This window comes from Scleropages formosus, chromosome 25 (genome assembly GCF_900964775.1).
Source record: "Scleropages formosus chromosome 25, fSclFor1.1, whole genome shotgun sequence".
NCBI lineage: Eukaryota > Metazoa > Chordata > Actinopteri > Osteoglossiformes > Osteoglossidae > Scleropages > Scleropages formosus.
Window position 1 is genome coordinate 17,619,561 of NC_041830.1, and position 15,951 is coordinate 17,635,511.

The 15,951-nt window shown below is 56.0% G+C and overlaps 2 protein-coding genes across 2 annotated transcripts; one reads left to right on the forward strand and one right to left on the reverse strand.

The window, feature by feature from the left end:
- Positions 1-1,282: 1,282 nt before the first annotated feature.
- On the reverse strand, positions 1,283-8,438 carry LOC108921402 (voltage-dependent calcium channel beta subunit-associated regulatory protein-like). The gene is made up of 10 exons (XM_029249187.1): positions 8,249-8,438; positions 6,882-6,959; positions 6,253-6,398; positions 6,075-6,136; positions 5,830-5,992; positions 5,600-5,750; positions 5,370-5,489; positions 4,970-5,156; positions 3,912-4,107; positions 1,283-3,728 (listed from the first exon to the last, which is right to left on the reverse strand). The coding sequence occupies exons 2-10, from the start codon at positions 6,927-6,929 to the stop codon at positions 2,516-2,518; spliced, it is 2,286 nt and encodes a 761-aa protein (XP_029105020.1). The 5' UTR covers positions 6,930-6,959; positions 8,249-8,438; the 3' UTR covers positions 1,283-2,515.
- A 945-nt stretch (positions 8,439-9,383) lies between these two features.
- Positions 9,384-11,993, forward strand: atp5f1d (ATP synthase F1 subunit delta). Its single transcript, XM_018731244.2, has 5 exons — positions 9,384-9,650; positions 10,281-10,434; positions 11,278-11,366; positions 11,569-11,717; positions 11,865-11,993. The coding sequence occupies exons 1-4, from the start codon at positions 9,531-9,533 to the stop codon at positions 11,689-11,691; spliced, it is 486 nt and encodes a 161-aa protein (XP_018586760.1). The 5' UTR covers positions 9,384-9,530; the 3' UTR covers positions 11,692-11,717; positions 11,865-11,993.
- The last annotated feature ends 3,958 nt before the right edge of the window (positions 11,994-15,951 follow it).

Genomic DNA, 15,951 nt, shown 5'->3' on the forward strand with positions numbered 1-15,951 from the left:
TAAAAGTGGCAGGCGGTGGGTGCACGGCGAGGAGGCTTTTGATCAGCCGCAGTACGGCACCCACCGCAAGGGCTGGGTGCGGGTCCCTCAGCCGCCCTGCAGAGGCCCAGGCCTGAGGGCTGCATTATGGAGTGCCCACTCCCTTGCCCCCCCCTCTGATTTTCTTGATTACAGAAAATACCATAAATGCAAAAAGTGGAATTGCACAGAATTGATTTGCTTTGTTACTTGCAGATGACCTCTGTTCTCTGTAGCTGAGGATAGTTTGCCTATGACATATGGTTATATTTTTATATGATCATATTTGACAAAAGTGTATTATGAACCTTCTGTGAATTCTGAATCTGTTAACCAGAAAGTGGTGCCAGTATCTCAACAGTATTCGATATCAATGATATACATAATAGTTTTTTTCAGTGAAATTTCTGCCTTGATCATGGAATTAAATGGTGTTTGAGTCCAACTCTCTTCCCCCCCCCGGCTTTTTGTTGTGGAAAAGGTGCCACCTGCTCACTGGTGACGACAGCCAGAGACGTGTCTCCCCGCGTGCCCTCTGCGTTTCCATTGAGTGGGGGTCACAATGGCAGCACGCTGATGTTTTATGGATGTGTTTCGCATTAGTGCCGGAGGTGTTCCGTTCTGTGGGGGAAGGATGGCCTCTTGGCCTTGCCGCGGTAGACAGTGACCACCAAGCAAACAGTCATCCTCATGATTGTAATGCTTTGTCTCTTTTATTGACCAATTCAGGAACAAAGTCCCTAATAAATATGAACATCAGTTGGTCCCTCAAATCTGTAAGAGCAGCAATGTTTTTTTTTTTTTTTTTTTTTTTTCCTTTTCTATCCAAAATGGTCAATGAAATACACAGGCAGGGATTTATCCAGTGGAACGATACAGTTCACAAAATCTCAAGCAGAACAACTCCTGAAATGCACTGTACAGAACAGAAAACTGGTGAAGTAACAGTGCTCTCTGTTTGCTTTCTTTCCCAGAGACGGGGGTATAGCGGTCTGTCTAAGGGCGTGTTGGTCAAAGGTTCTGCTAAAACGTTTCTCACATGATCACATGCAAATGTAAGCACAGTATGAGATCGATACTTCAGACAGGCTACTTCTCAGGGTATGACTGATGTTTACATTTTCTGTCTTATTCTAAGCATCTCATTACAGAAATATATTTTCACAAAATCTGACGACAAAAAATATGTTTTTGATGAGAAAAATGCATTTTAGATGTCTACTCCTACAAAAAGACTTTGATTTATGTACTATTTGCAGGAGGGAAAATATCACTATCACTGTGACCAGATTAAAGTGATCCAACAGCGTAACCTTAATATTTTTGCTGAACAACATGTTCTTCCAGGTCCTGGACCCGTTTCTTCAGCTCTCTGAGCAGGAAGGACAGTCGTGGCCCGGTTGACACCAGGGTTAGGGACCGAAGCGCTGCCCATAACCGCACTTGTTGGCTAAATGCCCCCTCCTCTGAAGTCCTATCACTGCCACTGGTTTGGTTACGCAACTGGGAAATTGCAGCGTATGCTTATTTTAGCATAAATGTGCTGAAATAATATAGCAGAGCTGCAAAATTGAAAAGGCAGAATTTTGGGGCAGGCGGGAGCATGGCCACACCTCCTTCCTGAATTATCGGTGGCACCTGCCAAAGGGTCAAGAGTCAAGCGCAGTATTTGGCGTCGCAGCGCTCAACGGACCGATGGGGGACAGAAGGCGTCCTGCAGCGGAGCTCAGACGGCTGCTGTCGGTGCCGCCGCCCAAAGATTACGTTTTGTGGTTCCTTAAGCGTCACTTCTAATTTGTTTTGGACACTCTCTTAAATGCATCCAGCAGTGCGTCGCACCCCTTCACTCCCCACATGTGTTCGGTCAGTGTTTGCAAATAATCAGTGAGTATTGTTTATTTGCTCTATGCCTGGAAGTAACACGCATGCTTCCTACGGAGGGACAAATGTGCATTTGGGGTCAAAGATGGGAGTTTTAACGGAAATTTGATGGTCCTCGCGATAGACCATTAGTGAATGTGGTCTAAAAATGGCATGGTTTTAAAAGTGCGTCCTCCTTAACCGTGTACGGCGCAAACTGGGCAGCAGCTAATTGTTCCTAAACACTTTGGGGCCGAACTGTGGGACAGGAAAGTAAAGCTAAGAAACGAATATAAATACAGTGTTAGGACAAAGGGGACCCCCTAATGGGGCCACTGTACCACCAGTCAGAGAAGCGGTCGAACCGGAAAACTTCCTGCCAGCCGGGCACCCGGGACGAGCGAGTCCCATCAAGGAGGTGCGCTGGAGCACGGGTCATGTGACCGCTGTAGGACCGAGGGCCGGAAGCACCTGCTTTCACAGTGGCGTCGTCGGTGGGGGCGGGTTCACCTCCACGGCACCTTCCTACCGTACGGAGGAGGCAGTGAAGCATTGTGGGAGAATCGCAGGTGCAGCAGGTCAGCGGAAGGGGCTTCACCTGCTGCGCCCATGGAGGGTGGGGTATGGGGCAGTGGCTCTACACGGGGCTGTGGTCGGGGCTCACGTGCACGGCCGTGGCTACGCACTCGCAGCTGCCCTTGGCGGCACGCAGCCCTGCGTACAGCTTGTCCTCCAGGCTCGACACCAGCTTGTCCGCCAGCTCGAGCGTGACCGTCTGTGGGCCGTAGCCTGAACCGGGGGGCCGCCCGTCAGGGGGCGGGGAGTGCGAGGGGCTCCCCTTCGCCTTGTCTTCCTCGCTGGCCTCCTCGTCGGCCGCGCTCACGATGCGCGACAGCGTGCTGTGGTAGCGCGTGTCCAGCGGGTAGTTGGCGCTGTCACCACGGCGCAGAGTGGCACGCTGGCGCTCGAGGCCCGGAGGCAGGCGGACGCCGGGGTCGCTGCGCTGCTTGGTGCGCTGCCATTGCTTGCGCAGGTGCACCCGGGACGAGCGGTGCTTCTGACGGGCCGGCGACTCCTGCTGGTCGAACTGGGGGTCGCGCCGCAGGAACTCATGGAAGAGCGCGTCCGTCTTCTCGTCGATGCTGAAGTCCCGGCGCGGCTGCCACCCCACAGGGCTTTCGGCGACGCTGCCTCCCGGCGCCTCCTCTTCCTCCAGCTCCTCCTCGGAGAGGCGCGACTCGAAGCTCTCGCACACGCTGCCCTTGCGCCCCGAGCTGGTGAAGAAGTGCCGCTTTTCAGAGGCCGTTTTGGCCTTGGCGCCGCCACCGCCGGCGGTCACAAACAGCCGCAGCTCCTCGGGGACGCGGGACGGAGCCTCGATGGAGGCGTAGCCGCTGTCCATCTGCAGCAGCTTACGGTTCCCCGACTCGCCGTCGCTGCCCCTCTCCGAATCTACGCTGTCCTGCTTGCCCCCCTGCTTCCTCCCGACCGGCTCGCCGGGAAGCTCCGCCTCCAGCTCGTCGCCGATGTCCTGAGACGGACAGCTGGTCAGCGGCCCTCTGCTGGCCCCGCCCACCAGTGAGCTCATGCTGCCGGCTTCGCTGCGCACCGAGTCCCTGTCGTTGTTGCTGCTTTGGTCGGAAGAGGCGTACTGCTCCAGGGAGGCGCGCAGCATCCAGATGTCGCGGTACAGGGTCTGGTGCTCGCAGCTCTCCTGTCGGCTAACTGGCCCCGCCCCAAGCCCCGCCCCTGCCTCCGGCCCCTCCTCCTGGGGCTCAGGTGCCATACTGGTCAATCCTGTCGCTCCGCTGCCACTGGCCTCCATGACTGGCTCCACCTCCAGCTCTAACCTGCACAAGGAGATGTGACGGTTAAACGGCGGCGCCCCGCTGGGGCTCGACGGCGGTTTGAGGTCATGTGACTGGGTGAAGTGTCACGCCAAGCCAGTGATGGAAACTGATGGAGCAAGAGAGCCCAGCTGGCGGGAGCAGCGAAGCAGTGAGGTGGAGCGATGGGCAGCGTATTAAAGGTACCTGCCGAGGGAAGGTGGTGGCGAGGAGGGTGGGGCCGGGATGGACACTGAGGGGCTGCCGGGACGGTACGTCTCGGCGTGGGCGCGAGCGATGTACTGGATGAAGTCGAGTCGGCTGGAGTCGCACTCGTCCTGGTCGTGGTCCTTGCTCTCACTGGCCGCCCTCTGCCGCTGGACCTGCCGCCTTTTGGGGGATCCTGGGAAATGAGGCAGACCGCGCGCACACACACACACACACACACACACACACACACATCACCCTGGGAAAAGGCTAAAAGAGTTACCTGTCTAAGGGGCTCTCTCCTCTTTGGTGTTGTGTCGTGACCCATCTGTCATTTCTATTGGATCATGTGACCACGTGTGTGCGGCGTGTACGTCATTCCCCGCGTCCCACAGGACGCCAAATGGAATTTCTGCTCTCTGCAGCTCGTATCTATGTCAAACAGGATACGAGAGAGCTGACCCTCATTAGTGTCTCCTGCCCTCTGCAGGGTGGGCGTGTCTTTGGACATTCCGTCCCGTGTCCTGTTCTGCATTATAGGCTCATTGAGTCCAATTAGAGCCCTGCAGTGGGACGTTACTCGGTGAAACCCGATTACGCCTCGTGTGTGCGCGTGTGTGGACGCAGCATGTCTGCAGACTCAGTGGTGTCTGTCCTCTCGCTGGGAACAAGACGACTGCCTGCGTTATCAGAGTGACTGTGGTAACAGCTCATTCGCATCAGACTCATCGCACCGCAGTTCTGTCACCTGCCCGTAACCCTCCGCCCCCAGGAGGCCCGCGTGACCCAAGGCTCAGGGGACATCGTTAACAGACCGTCCCGTCCGCGCATCCGCAGAGGACGGACGCGGGATTCGTGCGCTCTGCAGCGGATGGGGCTCCGACACACTGCGGGTCCCATCGGGCCGTGTCCTCGTTCCCAAAGTGACGCAAGCAGGCACAACGCTGCTGCGTTCGAATGGGGGGAGGTTGGGATGGGGGCCACGGACGCAGGCCGAGCGAGTCGACGGATGAGAGAACGAGCGAAGCGGACTCTGCGGCCGGCCGGACGTCCCTCACCTCGCATGTCCAGGCTGGAGGCTCGATGGATGCTGTCCAGCTTCCACTTCTTGATGCTGAAGTAGGGACTGACGCCCTCCAGGCTGGCGTGGCGCCGCAGTCTGGTGAAGAGCTGCACCCCCGCACCCTGGGTGGAGTTCATACGCCCGCCACCCCCCGGCCGCGCTTCCATCACCTCCACCTGCGCCTGCGGGGGGGGTGGCTGTGACGTGCTCTCGAACATACTTTGTCATGTGTCTCTGCTTACAGCCCTTCTTCTATCGCTGGTGCGCTTTGTTTAGTCTGAGGTGGAGTGTTTGCAGAGTGTGTGTGTGTGTGTGTGTGTGTGTGTGTGTGTGTGTGTGAGAGAGAGTGTGTGAGAGAGAGAGAGAGAGAGAGAGAGAGAGAGAGAGAGACTCACAGCACTGGGGCGACAGGGCTGTGGCTCCTCCAAACCCCTGTCCACAATGAAGTTCAAGGTGTCCCCCGGGAGCCTGGAACTGGGGCTGAGACCCAGCCTCGTGGGGGCAGTGTGGGGCAACTGAGGACACACACACGGAGACACACACATACACACAGAGACCGAGTCAGCGCTCACACACCCCTGCAGACCGATGTGTCACGTGTTGCCGTCTCGCCTCCTTTCGTTACCTGGAAGATGGACAGCTGGCCTTTGGACGCAGGTCTCTCGGGGGACTCGCACTCCGGGATGGTGAGGATGTTCAGCGCGGGAGACGGCAGGTGCAGCTGGGTGAGCCGCGCGTTCTTCAGGTGGTGGAAGTCGCCCTCGGTAAGAGTGTACCTGAGGAACGGGTCGCCCGAGGTCAGGAGACGGTACGACGGGGCCGCGACCCCAACGGGCCCCCGTGACGCTCACCGACCTGCGGCCCTTCTCTTGCGCCTTCCTGCTGTGCTCGAAAAGCGCCGACTCGTTGAAGGAGACGCGGCGCCCAGTGGAGCCCAGAGACAGGAAGCGCTCCGTCTCCTCATCCTGCCCGCTGGATGCCGACTGGCGCTCCGCCTCGTCCACTCTGATGGTGATCTCTGCAGGCGTAGAGACGGCGCTACGGGTGAGACCGAGCCCTCCTGGCGAGACGTCCCCACGCTGGAGAGCAGGTGCAATTACCTTGAACGGGTTGCGACTCCTCCACGTACGTCGTGTTGGTCTTCTCGGGGTCGTCGCTGGCCCTGGGGGGCACAGAGGAGAACATCTGCAACATGCTGCGGAAACAGCTCAGGACGCATTCTAGAGCAGCTTAGAGACACGTAGGTAGGGCTCAAACCCCATGCGTCACTGCGCTCACCTGGAGTAGCGGCGCCCCCCCTCGCAGCAGCGACGGCAGAGGATGAGCAGGACAGACAGCAGGACCAGCGTCCCCCCGACGAAGACGCAGAGGAGCACGAGCAGGAGGACGTAGCCGTCCTGCTCCCTGGGCTCTTGAGGGGCATCCTAGGAGGGAGGATACACGAGGTGGGCGGTTCAGAGAAGGGTACGCTGGGGGGTGGACAGCACCATCGGGACCCTCCCTTGGACAGGGTGGACCACATGGACGGGGCGATGAAGTGACAGAGGGAGCGCAGATCATACCGCTGGGCTCTGTTATGGAAATGCTGATGCTCCTCTGGGTGACACTTTCGTCGCTATGGAAACCAGGACAATGTCCCTAAGCAGGGACCCAAACGGGACGAACAGCAGTGGCGGAGCCGGGCAGTAAAGCCACAGCGAGAGCGTCTGGGGGCTTTGGGTTCGCACCCGTCCAACATCAACAATTCGCCTCGTTTCCCTCTGCGGTGCAAAGGGCCACGAAATCAGCGCAGGGAAGCATTTCCCGGGTCAGCCTCTCGCACCTGGGCGGGAGCTATGCTGGGAGGTGGGGGCGATGTGGGGGGTGGGTTAGGGGGAGGGGGAGGGGGTGGGGTTGCTTTTTCTTACGGTGACGTTTTCCGCGAGGCTTTTCAGCACAGGAAGCTCATGGCTCATGGTCCAGGAGAGCGAGGCCGCAAGGGCGCCCTGAGGAAGAGGAGGAGGAAGAAGAGGGGGCAGGAAGTCAGGCAGGTGGGGGACCACACACACACACACACACACACACACACACACACACAGAGAGTCTGAGCCCAGGGAACACCGATATACAGGAACATAGTGTGTGTGAGTGAGTGAGTGAACTCCCCACTGCATGGGGATAAATGAGGTTCACTTTCTCTGGGACACTGTACAAATCATGCGATGGTCACCAGCTGTCAGTGTTTCCACTCAACCACACGCACGTTTCCCATTACCCCCCCCCCCCGGCCCCATTTGTCCCCCTGCCAACACCTGGCAGCTCATTTACCCATCATCCCCTGCGCTCTCGTTCAGGTCCACTGACTCCTGCTAGAGCTGCTGCAGATACAAAGTGGGCTTTGGCTTCGTTTCTCCTCGGCCTGCTGTTCGGAAACACGCGCACACACGCGGTGCTGACGAGGTGCTCAGACAGAGTGGTGCTGCGTTGGCCCAGACGGTCCCGTGTTTCATGAGGGAACCCAAAGGCCACGTGGGAGGGTCTGAGGAGCACTTAACTTGTAAATGAAGATCTAAAAATAGGCCCCTGGAAACACGGCGTGCGACCTCCCTGTCCTCCTGAGCCCCAACCAATCGTGTATGTCCCCTCCGGAGTGGACAGTGGGGACCCTTGGCTGTGCCCCTCCTCCATGAGAGAACGCGGCACAACACGGAGGACACGCGGCAAAGAAGCCGTGACATCAAGGCGCCGCGAAAAACGGGGTCTCTGGTGCCTCTCACCCTGGGACCTGGTGCCAGCGGTGACTGAGAACTGCGTGTCTCCTGCGTGTCTCCTGCATGTCTCCGCATGTCTTGCGGACAGCAGGAGACACTGTCTAGAGGAGACAGGTGCCGATGAAGTCATCATCTTCCTCCTCACCCCCACGGAGGGGGGGATGCTGCGACCCACACCTGAGCACTGCAGACCTGATCCCGTCCGTACATCCGTCCCTACATCCGTCCGTCCCGGAGCGCGAGGCTCATCCCCTCCGGCCCTCGTGAGGACTGAGTGGAGCGCGAGTCAGCAGCACAACCACATTTGTCCCTCTTATTATTGTCATCGTTCATTTAGTTCAGCACCTCGCGCAGCACCTGTCCATCTCACATGAAAGTCCTCACGTGTCTCCGACATTCTAGACATTTCGGACAGGATCCGCGAACTGCACGTTACAGCCTCAAACACAACATCTGCGGTGTACGCAGTTAAATGTCATTCGTGCCACAACGAAAGCAGGACGAGTCGCACGCGGGACACTCACCTGGCGTCACCGTCAGTGCGCGCGCTCCATGCGCCGGTCTTCCCTCCGTAAGGCGACTGTGACGGCTCCGGCACGAGCCCGCTCTCGCTCTCCGACCAGGATGCTCCCGGTATTTATGAATGAAAGGCTGCGCGCGCGAGGACACACCCACGGGGGCGCGAGCTCCTGTCGGACTGACTGACGGACGGACGGACGGATGGGTGCGCGCGCGCGCGAGCTATGCGGGAGGTGGCGCGTGCGCCTCGAGCCACACACAGTCAGTGGGTTTGATTGCTCGTGATGATGATGATGATGACTGTGGGAGGAGAAGTAGAACCTGGGAGACGGAGCTCTTTCTGGACACCTGCGCTCTGTCTTTCTTTGTCCAAGTGAGACAATTTATTCACCGCGCGTCCAGCTCGTCTCCTCGAAATGTTCAAACGATCCACTTTTCCGGGACTCGGGATTATGTAACGACTCATCCGGTGTCCACTTCATCATCCTAGATGAGCCAGCAGGTGTTTTCGTGTGTTACTCTGTCTGAGACTGTGTGTCCATCCATGTCGTGTCCACGGGACATCACGTGTGTGACATACCCCTGTGCTGTGACCCTGAGTGAGGAGGGTTCGAGTCCTAAACGTGGAACCGCCAAGCTCCGGGGCTCGGGGGTGCAAGGTGCGAAAACATATTAGTGACTCGTATTTTTGTACGTATTCGTCTCTCATGCTTTTATAAATGATCCTACGTCAGAACTCATGTTTCGCAGGATTGTGCCCTTCGACTCGCCGATAGCGCCACCTGCTGGCCATTTACTTCTTGCCCGACATGAGACATGCAGTACACTCTATACGTTTATCTGTGTGCAACAAAAATACCTTAATTTTAATACAGAGCGCACTTTTTTTGATCCCACATACGCCAACATGTTATGGTTGTTTCACACACAGCATTTTTATCCCGAAGAATACTGACAGGAAACCTTGCATTTCCCATTGCGCTTTCGAGCGTCAGCGTTCAGGAGAGTGGCAACTGCATTTCCCATCATGCTTTGGGGCAATACGGATCTGTGGACCTACGACTTCATTTCCCACAATGCATTGTCGCTTTAGCGTTCTGGTAAGAGCCAACATTTCCCATGGCACGCTGAGGTTGCGTGTCACTACATTTCCCATGATGCTTTGACGCTTTAGCGTTCGGAAGCAGCGTTGTCCTTGCTAGTGCTGTCCTATCAGACGCGTGCCGCTTGCTGGGCCCGCGGTCACAATTATATTTCTGTTTCTGACATACGAGTAACTGTAGCAGAATGTTTGCCGCTCGATTCGCCCTTCGCCGTGCCCTCCCCGCTGTGCGCCAAGTTCGGTGGTACGCCGACCCGCCCGCGGCCGCGTCCCAGATGTCCTTCACGTTCGCCTCGCCTACCGAGGTGAGGAAAAGCCGAGGATGCGCGGCCCGGGATCCGGCCTCGGAGAACCAACCGGCCGAGTTTGACGTGTTGTGTGTAACGTGGGAAGTGTCGGCACAAGTTGTCGTTATTGTTGTAGCATTTTGTGTCCGAAGGTGTGAAAACATCCTTTTAGTAAGTGTCAAAATGCTACTGTGAGCTCTGAGTCTGACATGATTGACGCCGTAGCTGCAGCCGAGCCGACCTGGGCTGGGGTCGGTCTGGACTCGCTTCATGCTTGTGCCGCTAAGCTAATGTGTGTCAGAGAGCGTTTGTTATAATCATGGGCAATATTAGCCAAGTTAGTATGTATTCGGGTTGATTAATATTCACTTCAGTGTTGTAATACTAGACTAGTCTAGTGCTCCTCGACGGTGGATGGGCTGCGCTGTTGTTAGCTGGCGAGCTAACAGCTAGTATTAAACACGTATCTATTTATTTTCTCTTCGGGACAGTCAATAAATTTAAATGAATGGAGTTCGTCACGTGCAGCAAGTTACCTTTTCAAATCTCTTATCAGTTTTTTTGTGTAACATTTCTGGTTCCAGTTTGTTCCCTCCCTGCAGGTAATAATAATACATAAAAAGACTGATGACGTTTGCAACCCCCCAGGTGTTCTTCAGAGAGGCCAGCGTGAAGCAGGTGGACGTGCCCACGCTGACGGGCGCCTTCGGCATCCTGCCCTCCCACGTGCCCACCCTGCAGGTGCTGCGGCCCGGTGTCGTCACCGTGTTCGGCGAGGACGGCTCCTCCACCAAGTACTTCGGTGAGACGCGGGCGTCGCTCCTAACCGGAAGGTTGTCGCTTCGAGTCCCGTGTCCTCGCTGCTGCTGCTGCTGCTGCTGCTGCGGTGCCCCTGAACTCAGAATTGACCCCGAGGTCAAATTGCTCTGCGACGGAAACGAGTCAAGTACCGTGAGTGGCTTTGGACGGAAGAGTGAAGCGCAATAACGATGTTACGGAAGATAATGGTCGTGTCTCGGATGGTTCCTTCGGTTTATTTGCAAGTGACATTTTGATAATTTTGCCGTATGTGTTCTGTAACAGTCTTGCCGCAAAAGAAGCCACAATATAAAATGGGCTAGATTTCTATATAGGCACAGTTTCTGCCAGTATCTTCTAGTGAAAAACACCTGTGTTGTGTCCTTTGTTAAAGACGCTCTGCTGTGGCGCTCAGTGGAATGTGAGATTAATCTTTTCTTGGATCCAGTTTACATTTATTAATTTAGCACGCGCTCGTGGTATTCGGCTCACACCTTTTTTCCAGGTGACTCACTGTGTTAGACACAGTAAACTCCCTGGTCATGAATACATTCATACAGTAGAGCAGTGTGATACTTTAGTCACTAATCCACCTTAAATGTACGTGTCTGGAGTGTGGGAAGAAACCAGAGCACCTGGAGGAAACCCACACGAACCCATGGGAGAACATGCAAACTGAGTGAAGTCCTAAAGGACGAGTGTATGAAATGCCGTGAGATCAGAGGGTCCTGCCGTACGACTCGTAGGTGAACGCAAACTGCTCGGCTCCCTGCTCCTTCCCGCGAGAATCCCAGAATGCCCCACTCTGCACTCCGAAGTTCTGAGTTGCTGTGTCTCCCTTCCCCAGTGAGCAGCGGTTCAGTCACAGTCAACGCAGACTCGTCCGTGCAGCTGCTCGCCGAAGAGGCGGTGACCCTGGACAACCTGGACCTGGCGGTAAGTTGAGCAGGAGCTCGCACACCTGCTGCTCCCGCTCACCTGCCAGAGAGCACCCCAGTGCTACCGTCACCTCATAGAGGTGCTGTGACCGCTGCGCTGTGAGCGTAACTGGGAACTGGCAGTAAACGTTGAAGGTTTCTTTCACAACGAGGCCGAGGTAACGTTTCTCTTGACAGTTATCGCTCTGCTGCTCTTCCAGGCGGCAAAGGCGAACCTCGAGAAGGCTCAGTCAGAGCTGGGCACGGCCAGCGACGAGGCCACCAGGGCCGAGCTCCTCATCAGCATAGAGGCCAACGAGGCCATCGTCAAAGCTCTGGAGTAGAGGCCACACGGCATCGGTGTCACCAGGTCTGAGCCGCTGGACTGCTGACTGCCCCCCCGCCCTTCAGGAACAGCACTCTGTCCCCAGCAGACACCCCCTAGGAATACTGTTTTACTGGTCGTGCCTCAGCGAGAAAGTCGGCGCACTGACATGCTTGCGTTTGTCCTCCACAGGTAGCGAGTGCGCTCTGTTGGTGTGCAGGCGGATGAAACCGCCCGGTTCTGTCCCCATCCCTGCCGAAGAGTCACAAATCCTAGCTTTGTACAGTGGGTGCGATTACCAATAAATTTATTTGGAATAACCGCTTTGTGTGTGGAGTCCTGTTTTCGTGCTTTGAACTGTGGTCTCGCTGGGCTGCGAGTCAGACTAGTAGAAGAGTGTCAAGCTGGAGCTGCTTGTGATCGAGACCAGAAGCCATTTGAAAGGCCGCAGATGTTTTCGCTGTTCGGCTCTTCTGGTTCTGGTTGCCCGTTGCATTATTTGCATAAATCACTTTTATGTGGGCGTGCTTTGAGAGTTTTGAGAGGGTTTTGATCGGGTTTTTTTTTTTTTTTTTTTTCCGAATAGCAGCACAATTTTTACCACAGTGACCTGCCTGCAGTACCGCTTCCGACCAGCAGATGTCGAAGCTTGAAGGGCGAGCGGTAGGAAAGCGCGGGGTGAAACATTAAGATTCCTGGCTTTCACTCAGCTGACAATTTTTTAAAAAATCCTCTTTATTTGCGCAACTTGAATTCCTTTCGAAATGTGGGGCTTCGCACTGCGGTGATAATGTAATGTGACTCTGGATAATTTGTGAAATTGCTGCTCAGCTGGTGCTGGGCTTTCTTCTTCGGTGGGGGGTTCGGGGCCCGCTGGTCACGCAGAGGTTAGAACTGCTGCCTGAGGACCCAAAGGCTATGGGTTCGACTCCCCCCCCCCTCCAGCTCCAGTACCCTTGGGCAAGGTACATATCTTAAATTGTTCCAGTAAAACACCCAGCTGTGTCAATAGGTGAACAGTAGTAAGGTGCCTGGGAGAAGAGTGTGAGCTGAAAGAATAAATGTACGTTTCTGCATGGCCCTTCAAAAGTCTGTTGTAATCAGCCATTCTCCCCCTGAGAAGCAACGGGGGCCACTTTGTTCCGGACTGTTTTTGGAGCCCTGAAGGTCCTGAAAGCTCCGCTGTTGCACGTCCTGTGCGGCAGCTGTATCTGTGTCTCCCGGGGCTGCGGTTCGTGAAGCTGCAGTAGGGCTCTGCCTGTGACTCCGCCCACCCGCGGCTTCGCCGAGGGCCTTCTGGTGACTCGTAAGCTGGCCTGCAGCTTCTCCACGTTACTCCTCTCCAGCTGTCAGCCAGAGGCACTGAGAGAAAAGCCCTGCAGAGCTGCCTTTTAACCTCCACGAGGTGGTGAGTGATCATTTAACATGGGGGCCTCGCTCGTTCGCTGTTGTAAACCACATTGCGAGGTTCCGGTGGTCTAGAGTCTATCCTGGAAGTACAGAGAGTGACCCTACAGAGGACCCTTTTCATTGCAATGAACTTTGGGCTTGATGTTGCCTAAGGGACTTTCCTCGGTTACAGGGCAGAGGTGGTGTGAGCGAGGGAAGGGAGACACAACACCCTGCCACCCAGACACTCCGAACACCGTGACTGAGGCTCCCGCCAGGCCACCGCGATCAGGCCACCACGATTAGCCCTCCGTAGCTGCTGGAGAGTCTAAGAACAGCCTTGTGCTCTCGGGGAGCAGGAGCTGCCGCTTGGACTCTCGCACCCGGGGCCGTGCCGGGGCTGACTCGCGAGCCGTCCCTCGGTGACGCGTGCTGTCGACACGTGAACGCAAGGGGGGAAAAACAAAAAGACTTCATCGGTGTTTGATGATGTGTATGAAATTGCGACGGGGGGGGGGTTCTGCTCAGCCAATAGCCTGACAGGTGAGGGTGGAGCCAGAGGACTGGAGCTTGGGGAGGGGGGCTTTTGGGTGGGGTTTCTCTGTCCGCTGTGAAATATGACAAAATAAATAACACCGGCGTGCGATCTCCCCCCCCCCCGCTTCACCCCGGCTGCTGACTGCGAAATGCTGCGGCGTTCCCACATTCCAGCAAGGGAAGTGTCACATTCCTGGGGGGCGAGGCAGGAAACGAGTTTTGCTGGGGGGGGCACAGGGGGCAAGCGGTGCAGGATGGGAAGCTTCAGGGTCAAATCACCCAAACGGAGGTGGGGGTCTCCTTCCCGGCGGCACGAGCTGCAGTTCTTATCAAAGTTCACGGCCCCCTGGGATGGACGGTGCCGCTGAAGGCGATGACGTCGCTTGACAGCAGGACGCCCCCTGGGCGACAATTTGGGTTTGGAAAAGTGTCCGAGAAATGAATCGATGTAATACGCACCAGAGCGGACAAAATTACGGAACCCCCACATGAAAAGGAGTTTCACTTTTAAGTAACTGAATCGCGATTTGTCTCCCGAGCTGCGGAGGTGACTCATTTGAGGCTGATTCCCAGTTAGTGGGGTGTGTGTGTCGCTATAGAAGAGCTCTGACCGTCACCACTTCACTATGTGAGCTTTCAAAATAACATGAGGAAACTGACAGAGTTCCAAAGAGGACAAATTTGCAGGTGCATTGGTCACAAAAACTAGGAAATTATTGAATTTGTCAAGAAGAATAGTCTCAAAAATAGCAAGAGCACACGTGAAACTTGAACGAACTGCATGGGCAAAGAGGAACGGCGGTCACAAGTCGACAGGAATCGTCGGTAAATGCCCCAAAAGTCCAGCCTCAAAAATGACGTGAGCAACGGTGATACGAATCGTCGTTCGCTCTACTTCCTACCTCCGGCCGGGTTTGTTTTTGGAGAAAGACAAAGGATGCCTTCAGCTGCGGTGTCTGTTGGCAGCTGTTGAACATTGCGGGGGATCCGGTGTGACGATCGCTCCGTGCGGTTGTACAATGACCATGGAACACGAGGCTATTTTACAGGGCCGGGTGCACCCTAAGGTGCAAACACTGTTCCCTCATCATGTTCTCAAGTTCCAGGCTCATAATCCTACCATGAACATCAGGATGAGGTCAAACACCTTCCGTGGCCTTCCCGGTCACCACATCTAGACATCATTGGATCTTGATGGGAAGTCCTGGAGCACAGGGTGTAAACTGGAGGCTTTTCTTCTTGAAGAACCCTGCAGTGTCCCTCCTCCCTAGTAGATCCTTCACTTTAATATATCGTTAGGTGTTTCTGTTCATTTGTCCACCCCTCTGGCCCAGGCACTCGGAGCGGAATCGCTCGCTGTGCCGCCGGACCTGGGGCGGGGGATGCGGTGTGGGACGCGGGAGGCGGCGGTGCTGTCCACTCTGAGACTGTCCACAGGTCACAGAGACAAGCGCAGCAGGGACAGGGGTCCACGGACCGTGTGCTCCGTAGGGTGTCCCGCCCGCTCTCCCCGGGACCCGCACGTTGAACAGTAGAGAGGTGTGAGCGGGTGGGAGGGGCTGTGTGTGTGCGGGGACACGGTTCACCTGGGAGCACCGTGTAGGTGTGCCCCCCCCCCCCCGTGCATCAGTCAGTCAACAGGAAGTGGCAGGTCTCTGGGACCTGAAACAAACAACACACACTGTTACTCACACACTCGCAGTGACTTGGCAGACTGGAATGCTGTCTGACAAACAGGGAGAGGAAGCAGTGTGCGGGTGAGCAAACACACGCGCGCGACACATGTCGGCACTGACACACGTGCCTGGAATCTGCAGCGTTTCCTGGACACGTTTCACCGATCACCTGTTCAGGACGAATTTCCCTCCCATTAATCTGTAGGTGTGTGTGACAGCATGGCAAGATTGCGCTTCGTGCGTCACGTGGTGCGTTCAGTGTTATTTCGTACCGAACTCAGGCGTGTGAACCCCGAGCGTAGCAAACGTCCCGTACTGTACGTCGCACTGCGGACGTTCCGCACTGGACATCCTGTTCTGGACGTCCGAGCGATACGGGACTCCGACTCGGCGTTAGCGGCACGTCGGGTAGGGGTGAGTCGGGTCCGTGTCAAACAACAGGAGGGTCCCGATTACTCAGCAAGTGGGCGTGGCCAATAAGAGGCATCCCAGTGACGAGCATTGTCTCACACACACACACACACACACACACACAAACACACACACACAGATCCACTGTGCTAGTCACTCCAGCACTTCACCAACAGACAGGACACACAAGCGCTGGTCTCGTCGTGTCCCAGAATGCCGCAGTCGCGCCCCTTTCTCCGTGACCTTCAGGCAAACATCTGCAGCTG

What these genes read in the sequence shown, in the direction of transcription:
- LOC108921402 (XM_029249187.1), bottom strand. Translation starts at nt 6,929, where the DNA reads ATGAGCCATGAGCTTCCTGTGCTGAAAAGCCTCGCGGAAAACGTCACC. An exon ending in GGGGGGCGCCGCTACTCCAG is followed by an intron (nt 6,137 to 6,252) that starts GTGAGCGCAGTG and finishes TGTGCCCCCCAG; the next exon opens with GGCCAGCGACGACCCCGAGA. An exon ending in CTCCAGCCTGGACATGCGAG is followed by an intron (nt 4,108 to 4,969) that starts GTGAGGGACGTC and finishes CTCATTTCCCAG; the next exon opens with GATCCCCCAAAAGGCGGCAG.
- atp5f1d (XM_018731244.2), top strand. Translation starts at nt 9,531, where the DNA reads ATGTTTGCCGCTCGATTCGCCCTTCGCCGTGCCCTCCCCGCTGTGCGC. An exon ending in CGTTCGCCTCGCCTACCGAG is followed by an intron (nt 9,651 to 10,280) that starts GTGAGGAAAAGC and finishes GCAACCCCCCAG; the next exon opens with GTGTTCTTCAGAGAGGCCAG. An exon ending in TGGACAACCTGGACCTGGCG is followed by an intron (nt 11,367 to 11,568) that starts GTAAGTTGAGCA and finishes CTGCTCTTCCAG; the next exon opens with GCGGCAAAGGCGAACCTCGA.